Source organism: Pelobates fuscus, chromosome 2 (assembly GCF_036172605.1).
Source record: "Pelobates fuscus isolate aPelFus1 chromosome 2, aPelFus1.pri, whole genome shotgun sequence".
Classification (NCBI taxonomy): domain Eukaryota; kingdom Metazoa; phylum Chordata; class Amphibia; order Anura; family Pelobatidae; genus Pelobates; species Pelobates fuscus.
This window is the reverse complement of record NC_086318.1, coordinates 57,459,781-57,478,522: the sequence shown is the minus strand read 5'-3', so window position 1 is coordinate 57,478,522 and position 18,742 is coordinate 57,459,781. Positions and strand designations below refer to the sequence as shown.

Genomic DNA, 18,742 nt, shown 5'->3' with positions numbered 1-18,742 from the left:
GAGAAGAAGATAGAGCTCGGATCTCACATATTCTCCTAGCGGAGGAGATAGCCACCAGGAAGGCCGTCTTGAAGGTAAGCAGCTTGATGGGGACTTGAAGAAACGGTTCAAACGGTGGTTCACAAAGGGCTTGAAGAACCAGAGACAAATCCCAGGTAGGAAAGGGAACCAGCTTGGGAGGCCTCTTCAACCGTATGGACTTAATAAACCTTCGTACAAGCATGTTTGAGGCAATGTCACGAACCAGGAAGTGACTAAGAGCTGAAATCTGGCCTTTGAGCGTAGATACCCCTAGGCCGGCTTCAAACCCATCTTGCAAAAAAGAAAGAATTTCCAGGACTGAGGCTTTGGCAGGATCCGAACCCCGAAGTGAACACCAGGTTCTGAACTTCCTCCAAACCCTGAAATAGATTTTCGAAATGGACAAGCGGACAGAGGACAGCAAAACGTCACATAAATGGTCAGAAAGACCATGACCTTGAAGGATCATCCTTGCAGCAACCATGCAGTCAGGTGAAACATCTCCAGGGTTTCTACGGGAAGAGTCCCATTCTCTAAAATGTGAGAAGAGACTGGGAGATGCCAACGTGAGATGGTCATGTTTTCCACTTCTGAAAACCAACTTCTGTTTGGCCAGAAGGGTAGGACTGCCAAGATTCTTGCCTTCTCCCATCTTATTTTCTGAACAATCCGAGGTATAAGAGCGATAGGAGGGAAAAAATAAGCCATGTCGAAGTTCCAAGGGATCGATAGACTGTCTAGGACATCTGAGTAATCTCCTGTACGGAGAGAAGCAAATCTCTGCACTTTTCTGTTTCTCCTTGTGACCAACAAGTCTATCTCTGGCCTGACGAAGCGAGAAACCAGCTCCAAGAAAACTTGGTTTGATAGCGCCCAGTCTGCCTGAGACCAATGGCTTCTGCTGAGGTCGTCTGCAATAATGTTTAGAGATCCTCTGATATGGGTAGCTGATATTGCGAGAAGATTCGCTTGGGCCCAGGACATTATGCGGTAGCAGAGATCTTGTAGAGCTTTTACCTTTGTGCCTCCTTGGTGATTCAAATAAGCCACCGTAGTGGCATTGTCCGACTGAATCCTCACTGTCTGATTGGTGATGACTGAGCTGAAGGAAACCAGAGCCTTCCAAACCGCTTTTAATTCCCTGAAATTTGAGGAAGCGCATGCCTCTTCTCTGTTCCAAAGACCTTGATGGAACTGAGAACCTAGATGGGCGCCCCAACCCGTCTGGGAGGCATCTGTGGTTATCGTAATCCACTGTTTCTGTGCAAACGATAGGCCCTTTGAGATGTTGCTTCTGTCTATCCACCAGTTCAGTTGTCTTTTCACCCCCTCGTATAGGTGGAAGGCAGAGTCTAGATCTTCCTGTTTTCGTGTCCATTGGGAAAGAATGTACCATTGCAATGGTTTTTATTCTGCCTTTGCCCAGGCCACTGCCGGGATTGCATAAGTGAGGAGGCCTAGTAACCTCATTGCATCCCTGATTGAGCTTAGGTTTTTTTGCAGCTTTGATACGGCTTTTAAAATCCTCAATTGTTTCTTTATTGGTAGAAAAAGAGAGAGGGACTGTGATTGTACCCGAAGCCCCAAGAATTCTAGACAGTGACGGAGTCAACTTGGATTTTTCCAGGTTCAGGATCCAACCGTGATCTTTTAAAACCTTCATCGCAATCTTGAGATGAAGTTTTAGCAGTTGCCTTGATTGAACTTTCAGGAACCAATCGTCCAGGTATGGAACAATCGAGATACCTTTGAGACGTAAAACTGCTGCTATGGGTGCCAGGATCTTTGTAAAAACTCGAGGAGCTGAGGACAGGCCAAAGGGAAGAGCCTTGAATTGCAAATGGAGAATCCTTCGCTTTCTTGTTAGAACCGCAAATCTGAGAAACTTCCGGGAAGATTCTGAAACCGGTACATGGAGATAAGCATCTTTTAAATATAATTTTTCCATGTAATCTCCCTTTTGTAAAATGTGCATTACAGACAGAATACTTTCCATACGGAACTTCTGGTACGGTATGCAGGTGTTGACTTGTTTCAGGTCCAGGATCGTCCGAAAGGATCCATCTGGTTTTTGAACCAGGAAAAGGCGTGAGTAAACTCCCTGAAATTCCCAACATTTGGGTACCTTCTCTACCACATCTTTTCTTAAAAGAAGGAGCGCTTCTTTTAGGAGAGCCTCTGTTTTTACCCTTGAAGGATAGCTTGACAGTAGGAAGGATGGACGTAGTCTTGACAAAAACTTTATCCTATAACCTTCTGAAACGGTTCTTATAATCCACCCATTTGAAGTACTCTTTCTCCATTCGTGGGCGAAGAACCGAAGGCGTCCTCCCACTCTTTTGGCGTCAAAACTTCCTCTTTTTGTCTTGCCTGTTGGATTCCTGTCTAGACCACTGGCTGTTGTTCCCACCATGTTTCTGAAACCTGCGAAACCGCCCTTGGTAACGAAAGGACCGCTGACCCTTGTACTGAAATCTTTTATTTCCCTGGGTTCTTGATTCCAGAGGTAGGGCTTTCTTTGTATCCGACATCTGTTTAATAATGTCTTCCAAAGGAGTACCAAAAAGTTTGTTCCTCTCAAAGGGTAATTCACATAAGGCTGCCTTAGACGCTGAATCAGCTGTCCATGTTCGTAGCCAAAGCGCTCTTCTGGCTACTGACGACAAACCCATAATTCTTGCTGATAAACGAAGAAACTCCTCAGAGGCATCCGAAAGGAATTCATTGGATAGTTTCAGTAGGAACATGAGATGGGAAGGATCTGTATCGGATTTTCCCATAAGGGAATCTTCCAGGGCTTGTAGCCAAACGCTCTGAGCAATTTCAGCTCTGCACTGATATCCTGCGGCCTGGAATATTCTTCTACATGAAGATTCGGCTTGTTTGTCCATTGGGTCTTTAAGACCTGAGACTTCTTCGATGGGTATAGTGGTTTTCTTTGACAGCTGGGCAATCTGAATATCCACTTTAGGAAGATCTTCCCATTTTTCTTCAGACTGTAGCTTGAACAGCAGTTTAAAACGCTTTGAAATAAACGCACGTCTTTCAGGATTCTTCCATTCTCTATGAAGGAGATCCAAAATTTTAGGAGACATTGGGAAACCTTTAACCTTACCCTTGGTAGGTTCAGTTTCTTGTACAGCCGTCGTCACTTCTTTAATATATTTCTTCAGCTCTTCTGGTGAAAAGCCCTCCTCCACACTTGAAGCCAGGCTGGAAATATCCGAAGGTGAAGAAAAAGAGCATTCTCCTGAAGAGACGTCAGACACAGAAGGAGATCTATTCTTCCTACATTTTTTAGGCAGTTTCTCTTGAATAGCCGGTTCTTTCTTCACAGCATCTTTAAAAGACTCAAATGTCTGGGACAAATTTTCCTGAAACCAGCCCAGGAAGGATGCCATATCCGTCTGTTTTGCCTTCTCTAGTAATTCTGAAGAGCACTGATTACATGTCTTTTTGCGACATCCGTCAGGTAGAGGTACAGCACATTCCAGACAACATAAGTGCTTAGACTAGCTTGTGGCTTTTTTGGGGACAGATGTTGACATCTTGTCTTTATCTGCCTTATCCGGAAATATAGGGCTGGACATATCTGTGAAATACCAGAATAGGAAATAATTAAATGATAAATTGAAGCATGCATAAGTATAGGTGAATAAAAGGAGAGTTTAAAAAGTTAAACCTCACCTTAAAATCACCTAAGGTCCATGTAGGAGGACTGGTGACACGGAGAACCAGAACTGTACACCCACCCTTGGAGTCGGAAAGGTTCTGCACAGCTTTATTTTCAAATTTTTTGAATTTGGCACCAAAACACAGTCTCGCGCATGCGCAATAGAGCGATTCCGCATTTGGTGGAACACAACGCCTCCCGGGCATGCGTTCCACCGATGTGCGCATGCGTAATGCCAACGAGGAGGACCGCCCGGGAACTCATCGAGGAAACCACAGAAATAGCAGTACCCGGTCGCGTTCTGTAACGCAAGACCGGAAGTACTGTGCCACTCAGTTCCCGCCTAGGGAGCTGTCGGGGACTCACCTCCCCGATCAGCAGCCTGTGCTGATCGCACCATTCTCCACCAGACCGGGGGAACCTGTCCGTCCCGTTTGCCGGGACAAGAAGAACTGGTGTGTGTTCAGAGCTTACAGGTTTTATGGAGGCAGCAGGCGGAGCACAGCTATAAATCTCAAAGAGCTTCTTGTCCAAGACCGGAAGGAACATCCTACGTGTGAGTACTGCCACTATACGAAGGGAAAAAGACATGCATTCATACATTTGGTTAATGCAACATCTACTTCAGAACTGAGGGAAAACTAAATTATCAGAAATACTTATAAAAAAGGGGTGCAATCACAATTTTAACAAATTCATTGACATGGGACAATGATAGCGAACCTTGACAAACAACCATTTTGCAGACTACAATTCCTATGAAGGCAATCCTAAAAGTCATCCATTGATGCCTGCAGTGCCCAAGGTTACTTTTCATGTTAATAAAAAGGATTTGCTTATAGGAGTGTAAAACCAATGAGTAAACAAAATGATTATTTAGTTTAAAACGATAAATGTGCACAGTAATGTTAAAAATATTAGATTCAATTCAGATAAATATGAGAAAGTATGTGTGCTTTTTCAAGGCTACCTAAATATTGTCTTGCATATTTAGATTGATATTTATAGAAACAATATATTTTATAGTTAAGGGATTTTTATAACCCAATTCATAGGATGACTTTAGTTGGTGGAGTTGGTGTGCAAATATATTACTCACATTAGAATAAAAGCACCATTAATATATGATTAATCAACAAGCAAACAAACAACAGATGCACACACAAAGACCCAAAGTGGAGAAATAAAATGGCTTCACCTGCGTTATCAAGGTATGGCACATCTCCATTGGTGACAGATGCTACACACAGCTTTTTGGCACTGCCGAAGCCGCGGCTGTTCAGGAACACGGGCAGGTGGACAATATTGCGCATGTAGTCGTGTCCATTAATGTTGGAATCTCTAAGAACACTGTTAAGGTTCTGGTTTATTGCCTTGATGATAATGTGTGGGTCACTTGCAAAAATAGCAATGAAAGGACCCTTGGAGAACAGGATTCGAACCTTTAACAAAACAATTGGGGGGGGAGGAGAATTCAAAATGAACAAAATCTGTTAATTATCCTGTGAAGTAAATTCTTTAGTAAAACAAATACAATTTTGGGGTAATTAAAAAAATTATAAAAACACTGCCATTATTAAAAAAAAATATTTCTGTAACACAATCTTACCCTTCCTTTTTATTCTCCAAGTGTGGGTTAAAATCGTCATGGCAACACATAATAGACAAGTCTCATACAGTCTGGTTAAAGTGCTTATACAGACACCTGAATTATAAATGTGCTGTGAGAATGAGATTTAAGGAAGGACGTGCCCTCCCTTTTTTTTTCTTGCATGTGTTTTTTCATGGATTGGCCACCTTCCCAAAATACTCAGCCAATTGTGAGGAAAGGCTGAGCATCATGGGAATTGTAGTTAAATATCTGCAGTGTCTGATGGCTAGAAAACTCCAGAAAAAAAAAAGAAAAAAAAAAGTGTGTGAATTATACCACATGTTATAAAAACAGATCAAGCAATCCAGAGCGCCAAGGGGTATCTGCACACACTGGAAATAGTTTACATTCATCCGCAGTGACAGATGCTTGTAAACAAAATTTCCCATGATGCTTTGCTAATCCTGAGGCAATATCAGGAAGTCTCTGCAATTCCAGTTTACAAACACCTGCTGTGTGGGATGTTTATGGCAACCAATAATAATAATAATAATAAGTAAAAGTACCCAGATTTTTCTGTACCACAGATCCCATTGTGTTTGGTTTCGTATGAATTTTTATTCCATAAACAATTGCAGAGCAAAACAGACAGAAAATGTGCAGTATTTTACTCTATATTTAGTTCAATTCTAGGCACAAGGTATCTGCATTGAAGATCTGAGCTTTCTATCTGGCATATTCTAAAATCTGTCCCGAGAGCAACACGTTTAGGAATAGATTAGAGACTATTCTGGGTGGCTCCACACAGCTGGATCCAGATACATGGACAATAACTATTTTATTTGCAATATCAGTTTATCTATAGAGTACCACAGGTGTGAGTCAGTGGGAGAAGGGGATACAATGATATAATATTGCCCGACGCGGTGGATTGCGATCAGCCTGCCTCAGTACACAGTCCGGTAACATCTCATTACTGAGAGAGGCAGGCTATGAGGAGGAATTTGAATCTTATTTCGCTGTTTGCTGTTTCATTAGGTGCTCGGTTATTCAGTATGACAGCCCTCTGGGCACAAATTCACAAACTAGCTGTAAAACCACTTGCAATCGGCTATGATTTTCAGAATAATGGCCATGTAGATCATTTGCACAACTTCCAATACGTTAATTACGCCAGTAAAACTGCTACAAAACAGCAGTGTTACAGCATCACTACCAAGAGGAACGTGTATGGCTTCAGAGTCTGTAATTAGAAGGCAATGCTCCTACACACTGCTTGGTGGCATTATTTGTTACCTTTAATGCTTCCATACCATTTGTTTCCATTTTCTCTCTCTGCTGAGCTTGGCCTTTTTTTGTATGGATTGTACATGAAAACATAAGTGAAAACCACTGAACTGTAGCAGATAAAATCTGCAGTGTATGTAGCCTGAAATGGAGATACTGGGAATGTTACTTCCCATCAATAGTGCATGCAGGGTTTGTTTTTGGTTTTCAAAAAAATAATCAAATTGGATAAAATCAGCAAAAATACATTCATCACATGCCATTTGGCTGTTTTGACTGTTCACAAATCAGTAATTAGTTAACAGTTGGGTCTACTAAAAATTAAGCAACACATGTAACAGCAACAATTTAGCTTTTTGTTAAATATAAAATTACCCCATTCTGGCCGGTGTAATTAATTTAAGTATTTTTTGTTAGATAGCCTTATCCTTGATTAATCAAAATACAAATTCAGAGATCAAAATCCCCTTGAACAAATTACACACCGAATAACAAACAACGATGGGTTAATAAACCAACTAGGGGCAGGTACCTCCATTTCACACTGGTGACGTAAGTGACCCATTAATAAGTAGTGGAAAGCAGACACAATGTTCTTTCACTGCAGAGCAGGGGGTTGATAAGTTAATCTTCTGTAATTTGAATTAGCCAAACACACCTTTATTACTTTCTAAACAGATTTGTAATTCCCCTAATATAAATGATCCTAAATAACAATAAAAAACATCCTTGTATACTAAAAGTGGCACATGTTTTTTTTCATCCTCCGAAAAATAAAATCAAAGAAAAGTATGTTCATTCTAATCAAAATCAAGTGTTAACAAGAATTCCATAGAGTTAAATCAATGTGGGGGGGTGGTAAAAACAAACAAAGAAAAGATTTCTCATGAAATAGACAATGTGATTAATCTGGCTGTTCCAGCCAATCATATTGCCCCATTAATTCTACCCGCAATAGAAAGAAATTAAGCAATGTGTTTATATTAACTCTACCCCTTCGTACATGGGCCAAGAAAATAAATGGGGCTATTATGCCAGGTCCCCCGTGCTATCTATAGAGCATTACTTTGGTTTCTAACTATCGTCCAATATCATTGCTCCCAGTATTGTCAAAAATCTTAGAAAAATGCGTCCATACGCAACTATGTGAGTACTACCAACAATCTAACTATCTGACCATCAGGCTTTCACCCGTAACACTCCACTACAACTTAAAAGTTTGCAATGACATCCACACTGGCATGGAACAAGGAGACCTAACTGGCCATTTTCCTTGATTTTGCAAAGGCCTTTGACACAGTAGACCACGACATTCTACTGCACAAACTCAGGTATTGGTGGCTGTCCGCAAACCTGGTTTCAATCATATGTACCGGATCGCTCACAATATGTGTCCATTTCTGACAGTGCCTTCCTCCCTCTCCCAGTCACGTGTGGTGTTCCCCAAGGTTCCACTCTCGGCCCCCTACTATTCACATTATTTATAAATGATCTGCCTTCTGTCTGCAAATCCTCAAATGTACACAAATGTACACACGTACGCAGACAACACAGTAATCTATGCAAGCAAATCCAATCTACCGCAGCTTGAGGCTGTGCTCCAAGATCAGTTCACAGCGGTAGAAAAGTAGATCGCAAAAAACAAAAACTCTTCTTAGACACCGACAAAACTGTCACATTGCTCTTTGGAACAGTACCTTAATTACACAAAATTAAAAAATTTCCATCTATGCATCAAAACAAAATCAAATAGTACACTGACCGCAGTCCACTCTTTCAAATACTTGGTTATGTTGTTGGACCCCAATTTATCTTTTGGCCTCCACATAGAAAAACTTGCATCTAAACTTTATCCCAAAACTAGGTGCCCTATACAGAAACAAACCCTGCCTAAACCCTACAGTAAAGGAAAATATTGTACAGCAAATGCCAATCATTGATTAGGGGGATGTAGTATATGCACCTGCACCGCAAACCTACCTTAATAAACGTAATACATTGTATAACTCGTTCTGCCGATTTGTGCTACAATGTAATTACAGGACCCACCATTGTGACATGCTAAAAGAATTAAACTGGCTGTCGCTGGACCAGACACACCCTTCATCTTTGCAGCCTTGTGTTTAAGAGCTTTTCTGGGAAGCTCCCACCCTACCTGAGTAGAATGCTCTCCCCGGCTGTCCCCACCTTCTATAACCTCCGATCCAGTACCAGCACTTTATTTAGTCTACCTCAATACAAAAAGGAAGTTGCTCAATCCTCCTTCTCCTACAGAGCACCGCAAATATGGAACAACCTCCCACACACTTTAAAATCTTCCCTAAGCTTAAAGTCCTTTAAGAGATCCCTCTCTACATACCTCAAAACAGAATGCACCTGTCATGCTTGATTATATATTTCTTACTTGCTCTGTTAAATTTTGTATATATTGTGTATTAATAGTGTTTTTGTATTTTATTGTACCATAATGTATCAATGCAATGTTTTGTGGACCCAGGACATACTTGAAAACAAGAGAAATATCAATGTATCCTTCCTGGTAAAATATTTTATAAATGAAAATATATATATATATATTTGAATATCCCTCACCTACTGTGAAAGGAAGGAGAGTATTATGAACAGGGATCTTAGAAACCTGTTCACTTTATTAAGTACTCAACCCCAAGCCTGCAATTTTGCTACCAATGCTAGGTTAATAACAATCTATACATTTGGGGCTACACTAGAGTCAACATTATTTATTAAGCCATTCAGGGAAGCCAGGATCATCAAGGACTTAGGACCAGGATAGATTCAAGTTAGAGCAGGGGGTGTGGGTGGGGTTAAAGGACATATGGTTAGGATTTCAAGTCTCGGACCAGGAGTAAAAGTCAAGAAGGAGTGCAGCATGAAAGTAAGCATCGGAGGGGGAGTGGGTTGTAGTCATGGGAGTAACAGTCAGAAGGAATGGGTAGAATCAGATATGAGTGGGTACTGAGAACTACAATACGTGGAGTAGGTAAGAGAGGAAGCAGCAGAAATATTAGAAGGTTGAGGAATGGGCTAGAGGATTTGTGAATCCCAGGGAATTGGGTAGTGGGAATAGAACAGGAAACATCCCTGTGTCCTACAGACTGCAGATGGAGCTAGCCAAATACTGGTATATTCTCAATGTGTACAGATATTCCTATGCAAGTCACTGCTTAGGTAAAATTTCAGATCTATTAAGCAAAAAAAAAAAAAAAAGAGAGAAAGAGAAAGGAAAAAGTATTTCAGGTGTAAAATGCTTTGGATGTAAAATGGAAGCAATTACACATGATGTGAACATAGCATTCATGTTTTGGTGACAAAAAAAAAGGCCAACTGAGAAAAACAAGATGGATGAATGATCTGGTGAAAATATAATACACAGAGGGTTGGCATTCCTCAATGAAGGGCTGTTTAATATCTAGTTATATTTGAAATTAAGATACCGTATTTATCGGCGTATAACACGCACTTTTTTCCCCTGAAAATAGGGGGAAAATCGTGGGTGCGTGTTATACGCCGATATCCCATAATTACTTACCTGTCCTGAAGCGTGGGCCGGCTTCACAGCTGGCACCGCGGTACAGGAACTTTAATTTCGGGTTCCGGTTTCCGGCGGGACTGAAAGGAAGTGTGCACAACAGTGTGCACACTTCCTTTCAGTCCCGCCGGAAACCGGAACCCTAAATTATAGTTCCTGTACCGCGGTGCGCGCTGTGAAGCCGGCCCACGCTTCAGGACAGGTAAGTAATTATGGGAAAAGGGAAAGTACACTATGGGAGGGGAGGGGGGGGAAGTACACTATGGGAGGGGAGGGGGGGAAAGTACACTATGGGAGGGGGGGGAAAGTACACTATGGGAGGGGGGGAAGTACACTATGGGAGGGGGGGGAAGTACACTATGGGAGGGGGGGAAGTACACTATGGGAGGGGGGGAAGTACACTATGGGAGGGGGGGAAAGTACACTATGGGAGGGGGGAAGTACACTATGGGAGGGGAGGGGGGGAAGTAAACTATGGGAGGGGAGGGGGGGAAGTACACTATGGGAGGGGAGGGGAAATACTATGGGAGGGGAGGGGGGGAAATACTATGGGAGGGGAGGGGGGAATACTATGGGAGGGGGGAAAATACTATGGGAGGGGAGGGGGGGAAATACTATGGGAGGGGAGGGGGGAATACTATGGGGGGGGGGGGGAATACTATGGGAGGGGAGGGGGGGAAATACTATGGGAGGGGAGGGGGGAAAATACTATGGGAGGGGAGGGGGGAAAATACTATGGGAGGGGAGGGGGGAAAATAATATGGGAGGGGAGGGGGGAAAATAATATGGGAGGGGAGGGGGAAAATACTATGGGAGGGGAGGGGGGGAAATACTATGGGAGGGGAGGGGGGAGAATACTATGGGAGGGGAGGGGGGAGAATACTATGGGAGGGGAGGGGGGAGGATACTATGGGAGGGGAGGGGGAGGATACTATGGGAGGGGAGGGGGGAGGATACTATGGGAGGGGAGGGGGGAGAATACGAGGGGAGGGGGAGAATACTATGGGAGGGGAGGGGGGAGAATACTATGGGAGGGGAGGGGGGAGAATACTATGGGAGGGGAGGGGGAGAATACTATGGGAGGGGGGGGATACTATGGGATGGGGGGGGAACACTATGGGATGAGGGGGAATACTATGGGAGGGGGGGAAATTTCCTGGAATTTCTTTCTAAAAATGAGGTGCGTGTTATACGCCGGTGCGTGTTATACGCCGATAAATACGGTATATTGGGAGAATAATATACATACCGTATCAAGCATATGGAGAACCTTATCCTGCTCACAGGCATCAAGTCCATCAATAATCACAACCAGCCTTGTCTGGTTCTGGGTGAAGCTATCAATAGTCTTTGTCATCTTAGCCATTAGTTCCACTTCACACTTCAGGACCTAGAAAAAAAAAGAAAAAAAAATATTCATACTCAAATTCATATTCAAATAATAAAAAAATTATAAAAACCTTGCAAAATAAAACATTACAATAAATGTTAATAGATAAAATTACTAGATCCATCCCTCATGCCCAGACTTCCTAAACTGTTTTGTTACGAAAATCCATACGGTCGATTTTTTTCATATTTTTAGTTAAAATGTTTGTTGAACGTATTGCATCTGTTAGTGTTACATACTGACCTCTGAAATAAACTTTAATATGTTTTAAAACGATACTCCTAGCATTTAAATGGAGTGTTTTCTGATAATACAATGCTGCTAAAGTCTAATTTACTAGAATAAATAATTACTATGAGACATAGGGGAGGGAAAATGTAATTAGATGAAAATGAAATAGAACTGAAAACTGTTACACTATGGACTGCCCAGACAGCACATAGATTCATATATCTTCTCTTTGTTTGTTCTCATGTCAATGAGATCCACTTTTGGTAATACAAAACATACTATTATAATACTTTTTAAAACATCTTCCAGCTTAATAAGGTCATTTGCTGAAGTAGTTGTGGTGTATAGAGCATGCCCCTGCAGTCTCACTGCTCTATTATCTGCCCTTTAGGAGTTAAATCACTGTTTATGCAGCCCTAGTCACACCTCCCCTTGCTGAGACTTACCAGTGTTAGTTATGGCGGCAAATTGTTGTATGTTAGTCATCTAAATAGTTTTATTTCAGTCAACTAAATCTCCAGTAGATTATAGTCGACTTAATCTCCTGGAAATTTTAGTCAACACAACTAAAATCTAATGGGTTTATTTAAAGCCTCTGTCTATTTTGCCCCTTCCCTAGCCCCTTTGTGTCCTCCAAGCCCCTCAAGATGTCTCCCATGCCCTGGCCTGTCTCTTTTGCCCCTTCCACAGCGTTAATTTTGGCTGCAAATTTCAACTGAGTTTTAGTCTTAGTCTTTTGACTAAAAAGCCATTTAAGTTTTAATCGTATTTTAGTCGTCTCAATTATTTTAGTTTAGTCGACTAAATCTCCTGGAGGTTTTAGTCAACACAACTAAAATCTAATGGGTTTAGTAAAGCCTCTGTCTATTTTGCCCCTTCCCCAACCCCATTATGTCTCTTTGTGTCCTCCCAGCCCCTCTAGGTGTCTCTCTCCCAAGCCCTGGTCTGTCTCTTTTCCCCCTTCCACAGCCCCTCTGTGCAGTGTTAATTGTGGCAGCAAATTTCAATTAAGTTTTAGTCTTTTAATTAAAAAGCCATTTTAGCCTTCTTTTTAGTCTACTAAATCTCAAAAATGTTAGTTGACTAAATTAACACTCAGACACTCTCCATGGAAAAAAAATGTTTTCACTTTTTATTAGCTCATGTAGCTGCTTGCATAATATAGCATCCTAGTTGCTATAAAAAAAAAAAAAAAAAAAAAAGAGAGATGGATCTAACCTGACCAATCACCATCACATTTATACAAGTAAAATGGGGTTTAATTGCCTTGCATTGATACGTTGCAGAATACAACTTTTAAACTAGTAAACCATGTTTGTGTATAGGATTGTAAAAAGTTAAATACACCGGCAGGGAACATGATTGTAATTTTAGGTTTTAAATATTTAAGTGTTGCCTACTCCAGAGGAATGATTTTTATTGCCAAGTGCACAAGCTCAGCTGGTACCTTCATGAAGCCTTCGATTTTCAGCCTGTGAAGTTTGGATGCCGCACTGTGAAGTCTTTTTCTCTGGGAATTCAGGATTGAATCCATGACTTGCCACCACGTACGGCAATTCAGAACAAGCACCAGACCAACCACACAAGCCACAGCTATCAGGATGGCATTCACAGTCATGTTCTTGGCATCCACTTTGAAGATAGCCAGCAATATAACACCAGCAAAGATACAGGACATAATAAAGATGAAGATGACAAATGATGGGAGACAGCAAGTCTTTTTCCATTTCTTTTTGCCTTTAAAAAACATGAAATGAGAGAAGTTAGTGCAGACTAGAAAGAAAGCCAGTTTGATCTCTGATAGCATACCTGATGGCATAAGCCTAGAAGTTTAATTTTACAATATTCAGCATGCAAAAAACTACAAGTGAGGCATATTGACTATATCAAGTTAGAACTATGAAGCATTGATTAATAATGTTCAGAATTATAACGCAACATGGACCCTAGAAGACAGGTTGTTCACTTGTCTTGTAGAGTAAAGGTGACACAAAATTCATTTCAAGTTTGAAGGATCTGGGAAGACCGACAGTGGAGCCAGATTTTAAGATATATTGAGTATGCCATGTTTCTACTGATACAAATAACTTTCTCCTATAGAAGAGTTAACCTAAAAACTCTATATTGAAATGGTGTGGAAGAAAGATATAACCAAATGTCTAGCGTATGTTTTTATTTTTAAGAATAAGAACATTGGTTAGATTATTGATTAACATTGATTGAATTATGTTCATTTTGCTTACTCAAATATCTGTTTTTATCATATAGAACACAATATTCACATTTGCTAGTATAACTATAGACTGAAAGCTCGTTTGAGCAGGGCCCTCTTCAACCTACCGTTCCTATAAGTTTTTGTAACTGTCCCATTTATAGTTAAATCCTCTTATAATATTGTAAAGCGCTATGAAATCTGTTAGCGCTATATAAATGGCAATAACAACAACTTATGTGTATTACTATTATGGGCATAACATGCCAAAAATGCTCTGTTCATTAATTGCATTTACAGATTTCGAGTATGTGTATCCTCAGCATGAAAGGGTTTAAGAGGAAGACTGCTGACCTTACCCTCGCTGCGATTTGCTTACAGAGGTAGGTGCGATACTTCTGTAACGACCACCTCTGTCCACCCTGCACTTCGCCTGGTCTCTTCACAGATTTATCCTGCTTGAGGACACTTCCCTAAGCAGGGCAAAGCTCCTCCATGACACACTGGCCTTTTTGCGTTCCTATACTCCCAAGTCAGCACCAGCAGCTCCAACTAGAAAGTTACCATTGCAACCACAGCGCATACACCGTGGCTGCTATAGGGGGAGAGCAGAAGGACTGCACGTGGGTGGTTTCTTCTGCTGTACTTTATTAATTATTTATTTGGTATATAGTCTATGCCAAATAATTGCTTAGAAGGTGGGAGAAAAAAAAAACTATTTTCAAATGTGTTTTTCTCCAAATCTATAAATTGGATAGCAATACTGCTAGCAAGGATTGCTTTTACTAATATTGGCCATTAACATCATAAGATTTATATTCTAGGAGAACAGGTCACTTTATGACATGGTCCAGATGTTTTCAAGACAAACTGACTTTATCCAATGAACAACAGTGCCCCCTAGAGGTGGTAATAGGAATTTCTATTAGAAATGAGACCGACATCATAGTACAGGTGTGGTTATACTTTCCCCTCACAAATGTAAGGGTAACATAACCTAAAGACAAGGAGATCAAGGGGGCTGACTATATGATCTTGAATGAATTAACAAAGGGGAACAAATACCTAGGAGATAGAGAGGACTTCTGACTACACTGACTAAAGAAAAGGAAGTGACTTTTTGAACGGCTATTAAGGGATAATATTCAGGAATTGATTGGGAAGAACTGTGTTATTAGCAATAATCAGCATGGTTTTATGAAACATAGGTCATGTCAAACTAACCTAATTGCATTCTACGAAGAAGTAAGTAGAAGTATAGATCAGGGTGTTGCAGTGGATGTGATCTACTTGGATTTTGCCAGGGCATTTGATATGGTTCCTCACAATAGGTTAGTCTTCAAACTAAAATAAATTGGTCTAGATGAATATTCTTGTTCTTGGGTAGAACAGTGGCTTAAGGATAGAGTACAGCGAGTTGTCATAAATGGTAAATTTTCAAGTTGGACAAAAGTGGTAAGTGGTGTCCCTCAGGGTTCTGTTTTGGGACCGCTTCTATTTAACATATTTATAAATGATCTTGAAATGGGCATTGAAAGCCATGTATCAGTGTTTGCAGATGACACAAAACTTTGTAAAGTAATAAAATGTGAGCAGGATATTGCCTTGCTGCAGAGGGATTTGGATAGATTGGGGGACTGGGCACTAAAATGGCAGATGAAATTTAACGTAGAAAAATGCAAAGTTATGCACTTCGGGGTTAAGAATGCACAAGCAATTTACACCCTAAATGGTAGTGAACTAGGGATAACCACACACGAGAAGGATTTGGGAATTGTTATAGACAACAAATTAGGTAGCAATATGCAATGTCAATCTGCCGTTGCTAAGGCCAGTAAGGTTTTGTCATGTATAAATAGAGGCATAAATTCTCGAGATGAAAATATAATTTTGCCTCTTTATAAATCGCTGGTAAGACCACACCTTGAATATGCTGTGCAATTTTGGGCACCTGTTCTAAAGAAGGATATCATGGCACTAGAAAAAGTGCAGAGACGAGCTACAAAATTGATAAAAGGAATGGAGCATTTTAGTTACGAAGAAAGGTTAAAAAATTTAAATCTCTTCAGTTTGGAAAAACGGCGCCTTAGAGGGGATATGATAACATTATACAAATATATTCGGGGCCAGTACAAACCATTATCTGGAAATCTATTCATAAACAGGGCTATACATAGGACACGAGGTCACACATTTAGGCTTGAAGAAAGGAGATTTCATCGAAGGCAAAGAAAAGGTTTTTTTACAGTAAGAGCAATAAGGATATGGAATTCGTTGCCGGAAGAGGTGGTTTTGTCAGAGTCTATACAGATGTTTAAATTGCAATTGGATAAATACTTGCAAAAACATAACATACAGGGATACAATTTCTAATTAGTGGGGTAATAGCTGTTTGATCCAAGGAGACATCTGACTGCTATTTTTGGGTCAAGAAGGAATTTTTTCCTAGTTTGTTGCAAAATTGGAAGCGCTTCAGATTGGGTTTTTTGCCTTCTTTTGGATCAACAGCAAAAGCATATGTGAGGAAGGCTGAACTTGATGGACGCAAGTCTCTTTTCAGCTATGTAACTATGTAACTATGTAATAACAAGCTGTGATGATATCATATATCTTCAGATTTACTAGGTAAAGTATTAGCTTGTTATCTATATACACTTTGTTTATACAAGCCATATAATCAGGCTAAGTCATTAATCTAACCTTTACATAAAAAAGTATTTAAAATAAAATCAAAACCTTTAATTCACCTCAACAGCAGTGCCTTTATGCTTCCACAAAACAAATAATGAGGGTAATAAGTGCACAATAATGTTCCTTTATACCTGGATCAAAAAACGTTCTACACAACTAGACAATCCTTAAAGTTGCACATGACTGCAAGCCTGGTGGGTCCGTGGCATACTCACTAAGGGTGAAGTAACACTCTACAGGGCTACATTTTCCAAAACAATTTAAACCTACCTATGCCTATGCTTTTTGCTGACCCCTCCCCCTTCTTCTACACCTTCCATTTCTAACTCTTCCAACCCTCTGTTACTGCTGATTGTTCCTATAACTTTGAGTAATACATGCATCAGCTTGCATACGTACAATTAATCTTTAAGATAAAAAAATAATAATCAGATTGTGTTGCATCAGTGTTATATCGACTTTGTTTTGCTCAATGTACTGGCTTATAAAATGATACAATTTCATTTAGATGTAACCATTCCTTAAAAGGACCTTAATAAACTTTGTTATATGTAAAAAATATAGTATGAAATAATTTAGAGATTAATACGGAGAAGAGCTACCATACGATCCATTTTGCACTTACCATATACTCGAGTATAGGCCGACCCGAATATAAGCCGAGGCCCCTAATTTTATCCCAAAAAACTGGGAAAACTTATTGACTCGAGTATAAGACCAGGGTGGGAAATGCAGCAGCTACTGGTAAATTTCTAAATAAAATTAGATCCTAAAAAAAATATATTAATTGAATATTTATTTACAGTGTGTGTATAATGAATGCAGTGTGTGCGTATGTGTGTGTGTATGAGTGCAGCGTGTGTGTATGAGTGCAGTGTGTGTGTGCATGAATGCAGTGTGTGTGCATGAATGCAGTGTGTGTGTGCATGAATGCAGTGTGTGTGTGCATGAATGCAGTGTGTGTGTGCATGAATGCAGTGTGTGTGTGCATGAATGCAGTGTGTGTGTGCATGAATGCAGTGTGTGTGTGCATGAATGCAGTGTGTGTGTGCATGAATGCAGTGTGTGTGTGCATGAATGCAGTGTGTGTGTGCATGAATGCAGTGTGTGTGTGCATGAATGCAGTGTGTGTGTGCATGAATGCAGTGTGTGTGTGCATGAATGCAGTGTGTGTGTGCATGAATGCAGTGTGTGTGTGCATGAATGCAGTGTGTGTGTGCATGAATGCAGTGTGTGTGTGTGTGTGTGAATGCAGTGTGTGCAGGGCCGGTGCAAGGATATTTGCCGCCGTAGGCAAAAAAAATTTTGCCGCCCCCTCCCCCCCCATATGTCCTGACTTCCCCTCCCCACCCCCGTGTTCCTTCACCCCCCCCCCCCAGTGGTCCTGACTCACCCCTCCCCTCCCAGTGGTCCTTACCCTCCCCTCCCCTAGTGGTCCTTACCCTCCCCTCCCCTAGTGGTCCTTACCCTCCCCTCCCCTAGTGGTCCTTACCCTCCCCTCCCCTAGTGGTCCTTACCCTCCCCTCCCCTAGTGGTCCTTACCCTCCCCTCCCCTAGTGGTCCTTACCCTCCCCTCCCCTAGTGGTCCTTACTTCCCCCTCCCCTCCCATAGTGGTCCTTATCCCACCCCCTCCCTCTCATAGTGGTCCTTATCCCCCTTCTCCCTCCCATAGTGTTCCTTATCCCCCCCCATCCCTCCCATAGTGGTCCTTATACCCCCCCTCCCTCCCATAGTGGTCCTTATACCCCCCCTCCCTCCCATAGTGGTCCTTATACCCCCCCTCCCTCCCATAGTGGTCCTTATCCCACCCCCTCCCTCCCATAGTGGTCCTTATCCCACCCCCTCCCTCCCATAGTGGTCCTTATACCCCCCCTCCCTCCCATAGTGGTCCTTATACCCCCCTCCCTCCAATAGTGGTCCTTATACCCCCCTCCCTCCCATAGTGGTCCTTATCCCACCCCCTCCCTCCCATAGTGGTCCTTATACCCCCCCTCCCTCCCATAGTGGTCCTTATACCCCCCTCCCTCCCATAGTGGTCCTTATCCCCCCCTCCCTCCCATAGTGGTCCTTATCCCACCCCCTCCCTCCCATAGTG

At 41.6% G+C, this 18,742-nt stretch overlaps 1 protein-coding gene across 3 annotated transcripts in view; it reads right to left on the bottom strand.

Annotated features, from left to right (window-relative positions):
* Positions 1–18,742, bottom strand: part of KIDINS220 (kinase D interacting substrate 220) — a 124,980-nt gene that overhangs the window by 67,652 nt on the left and 38,586 nt on the right. For all 3 annotated transcript variants that reach the window (XM_063442189.1, XM_063442190.1, XM_063442191.1), the window contains exons 17-19: positions 13,191–13,480; positions 11,372–11,512; positions 4,893–5,136 (exon numbers count right to left, since the gene is read on the bottom strand). In XM_063442189.1, coding sequence (XP_063298259.1) covers positions 4,893–5,136; positions 11,372–11,512; positions 13,191–13,480 — 675 coding nt within the window. The remainder of the gene's footprint in view (positions 1–4,892; positions 5,137–11,371; positions 11,513–13,190; positions 13,481–18,742) is intronic.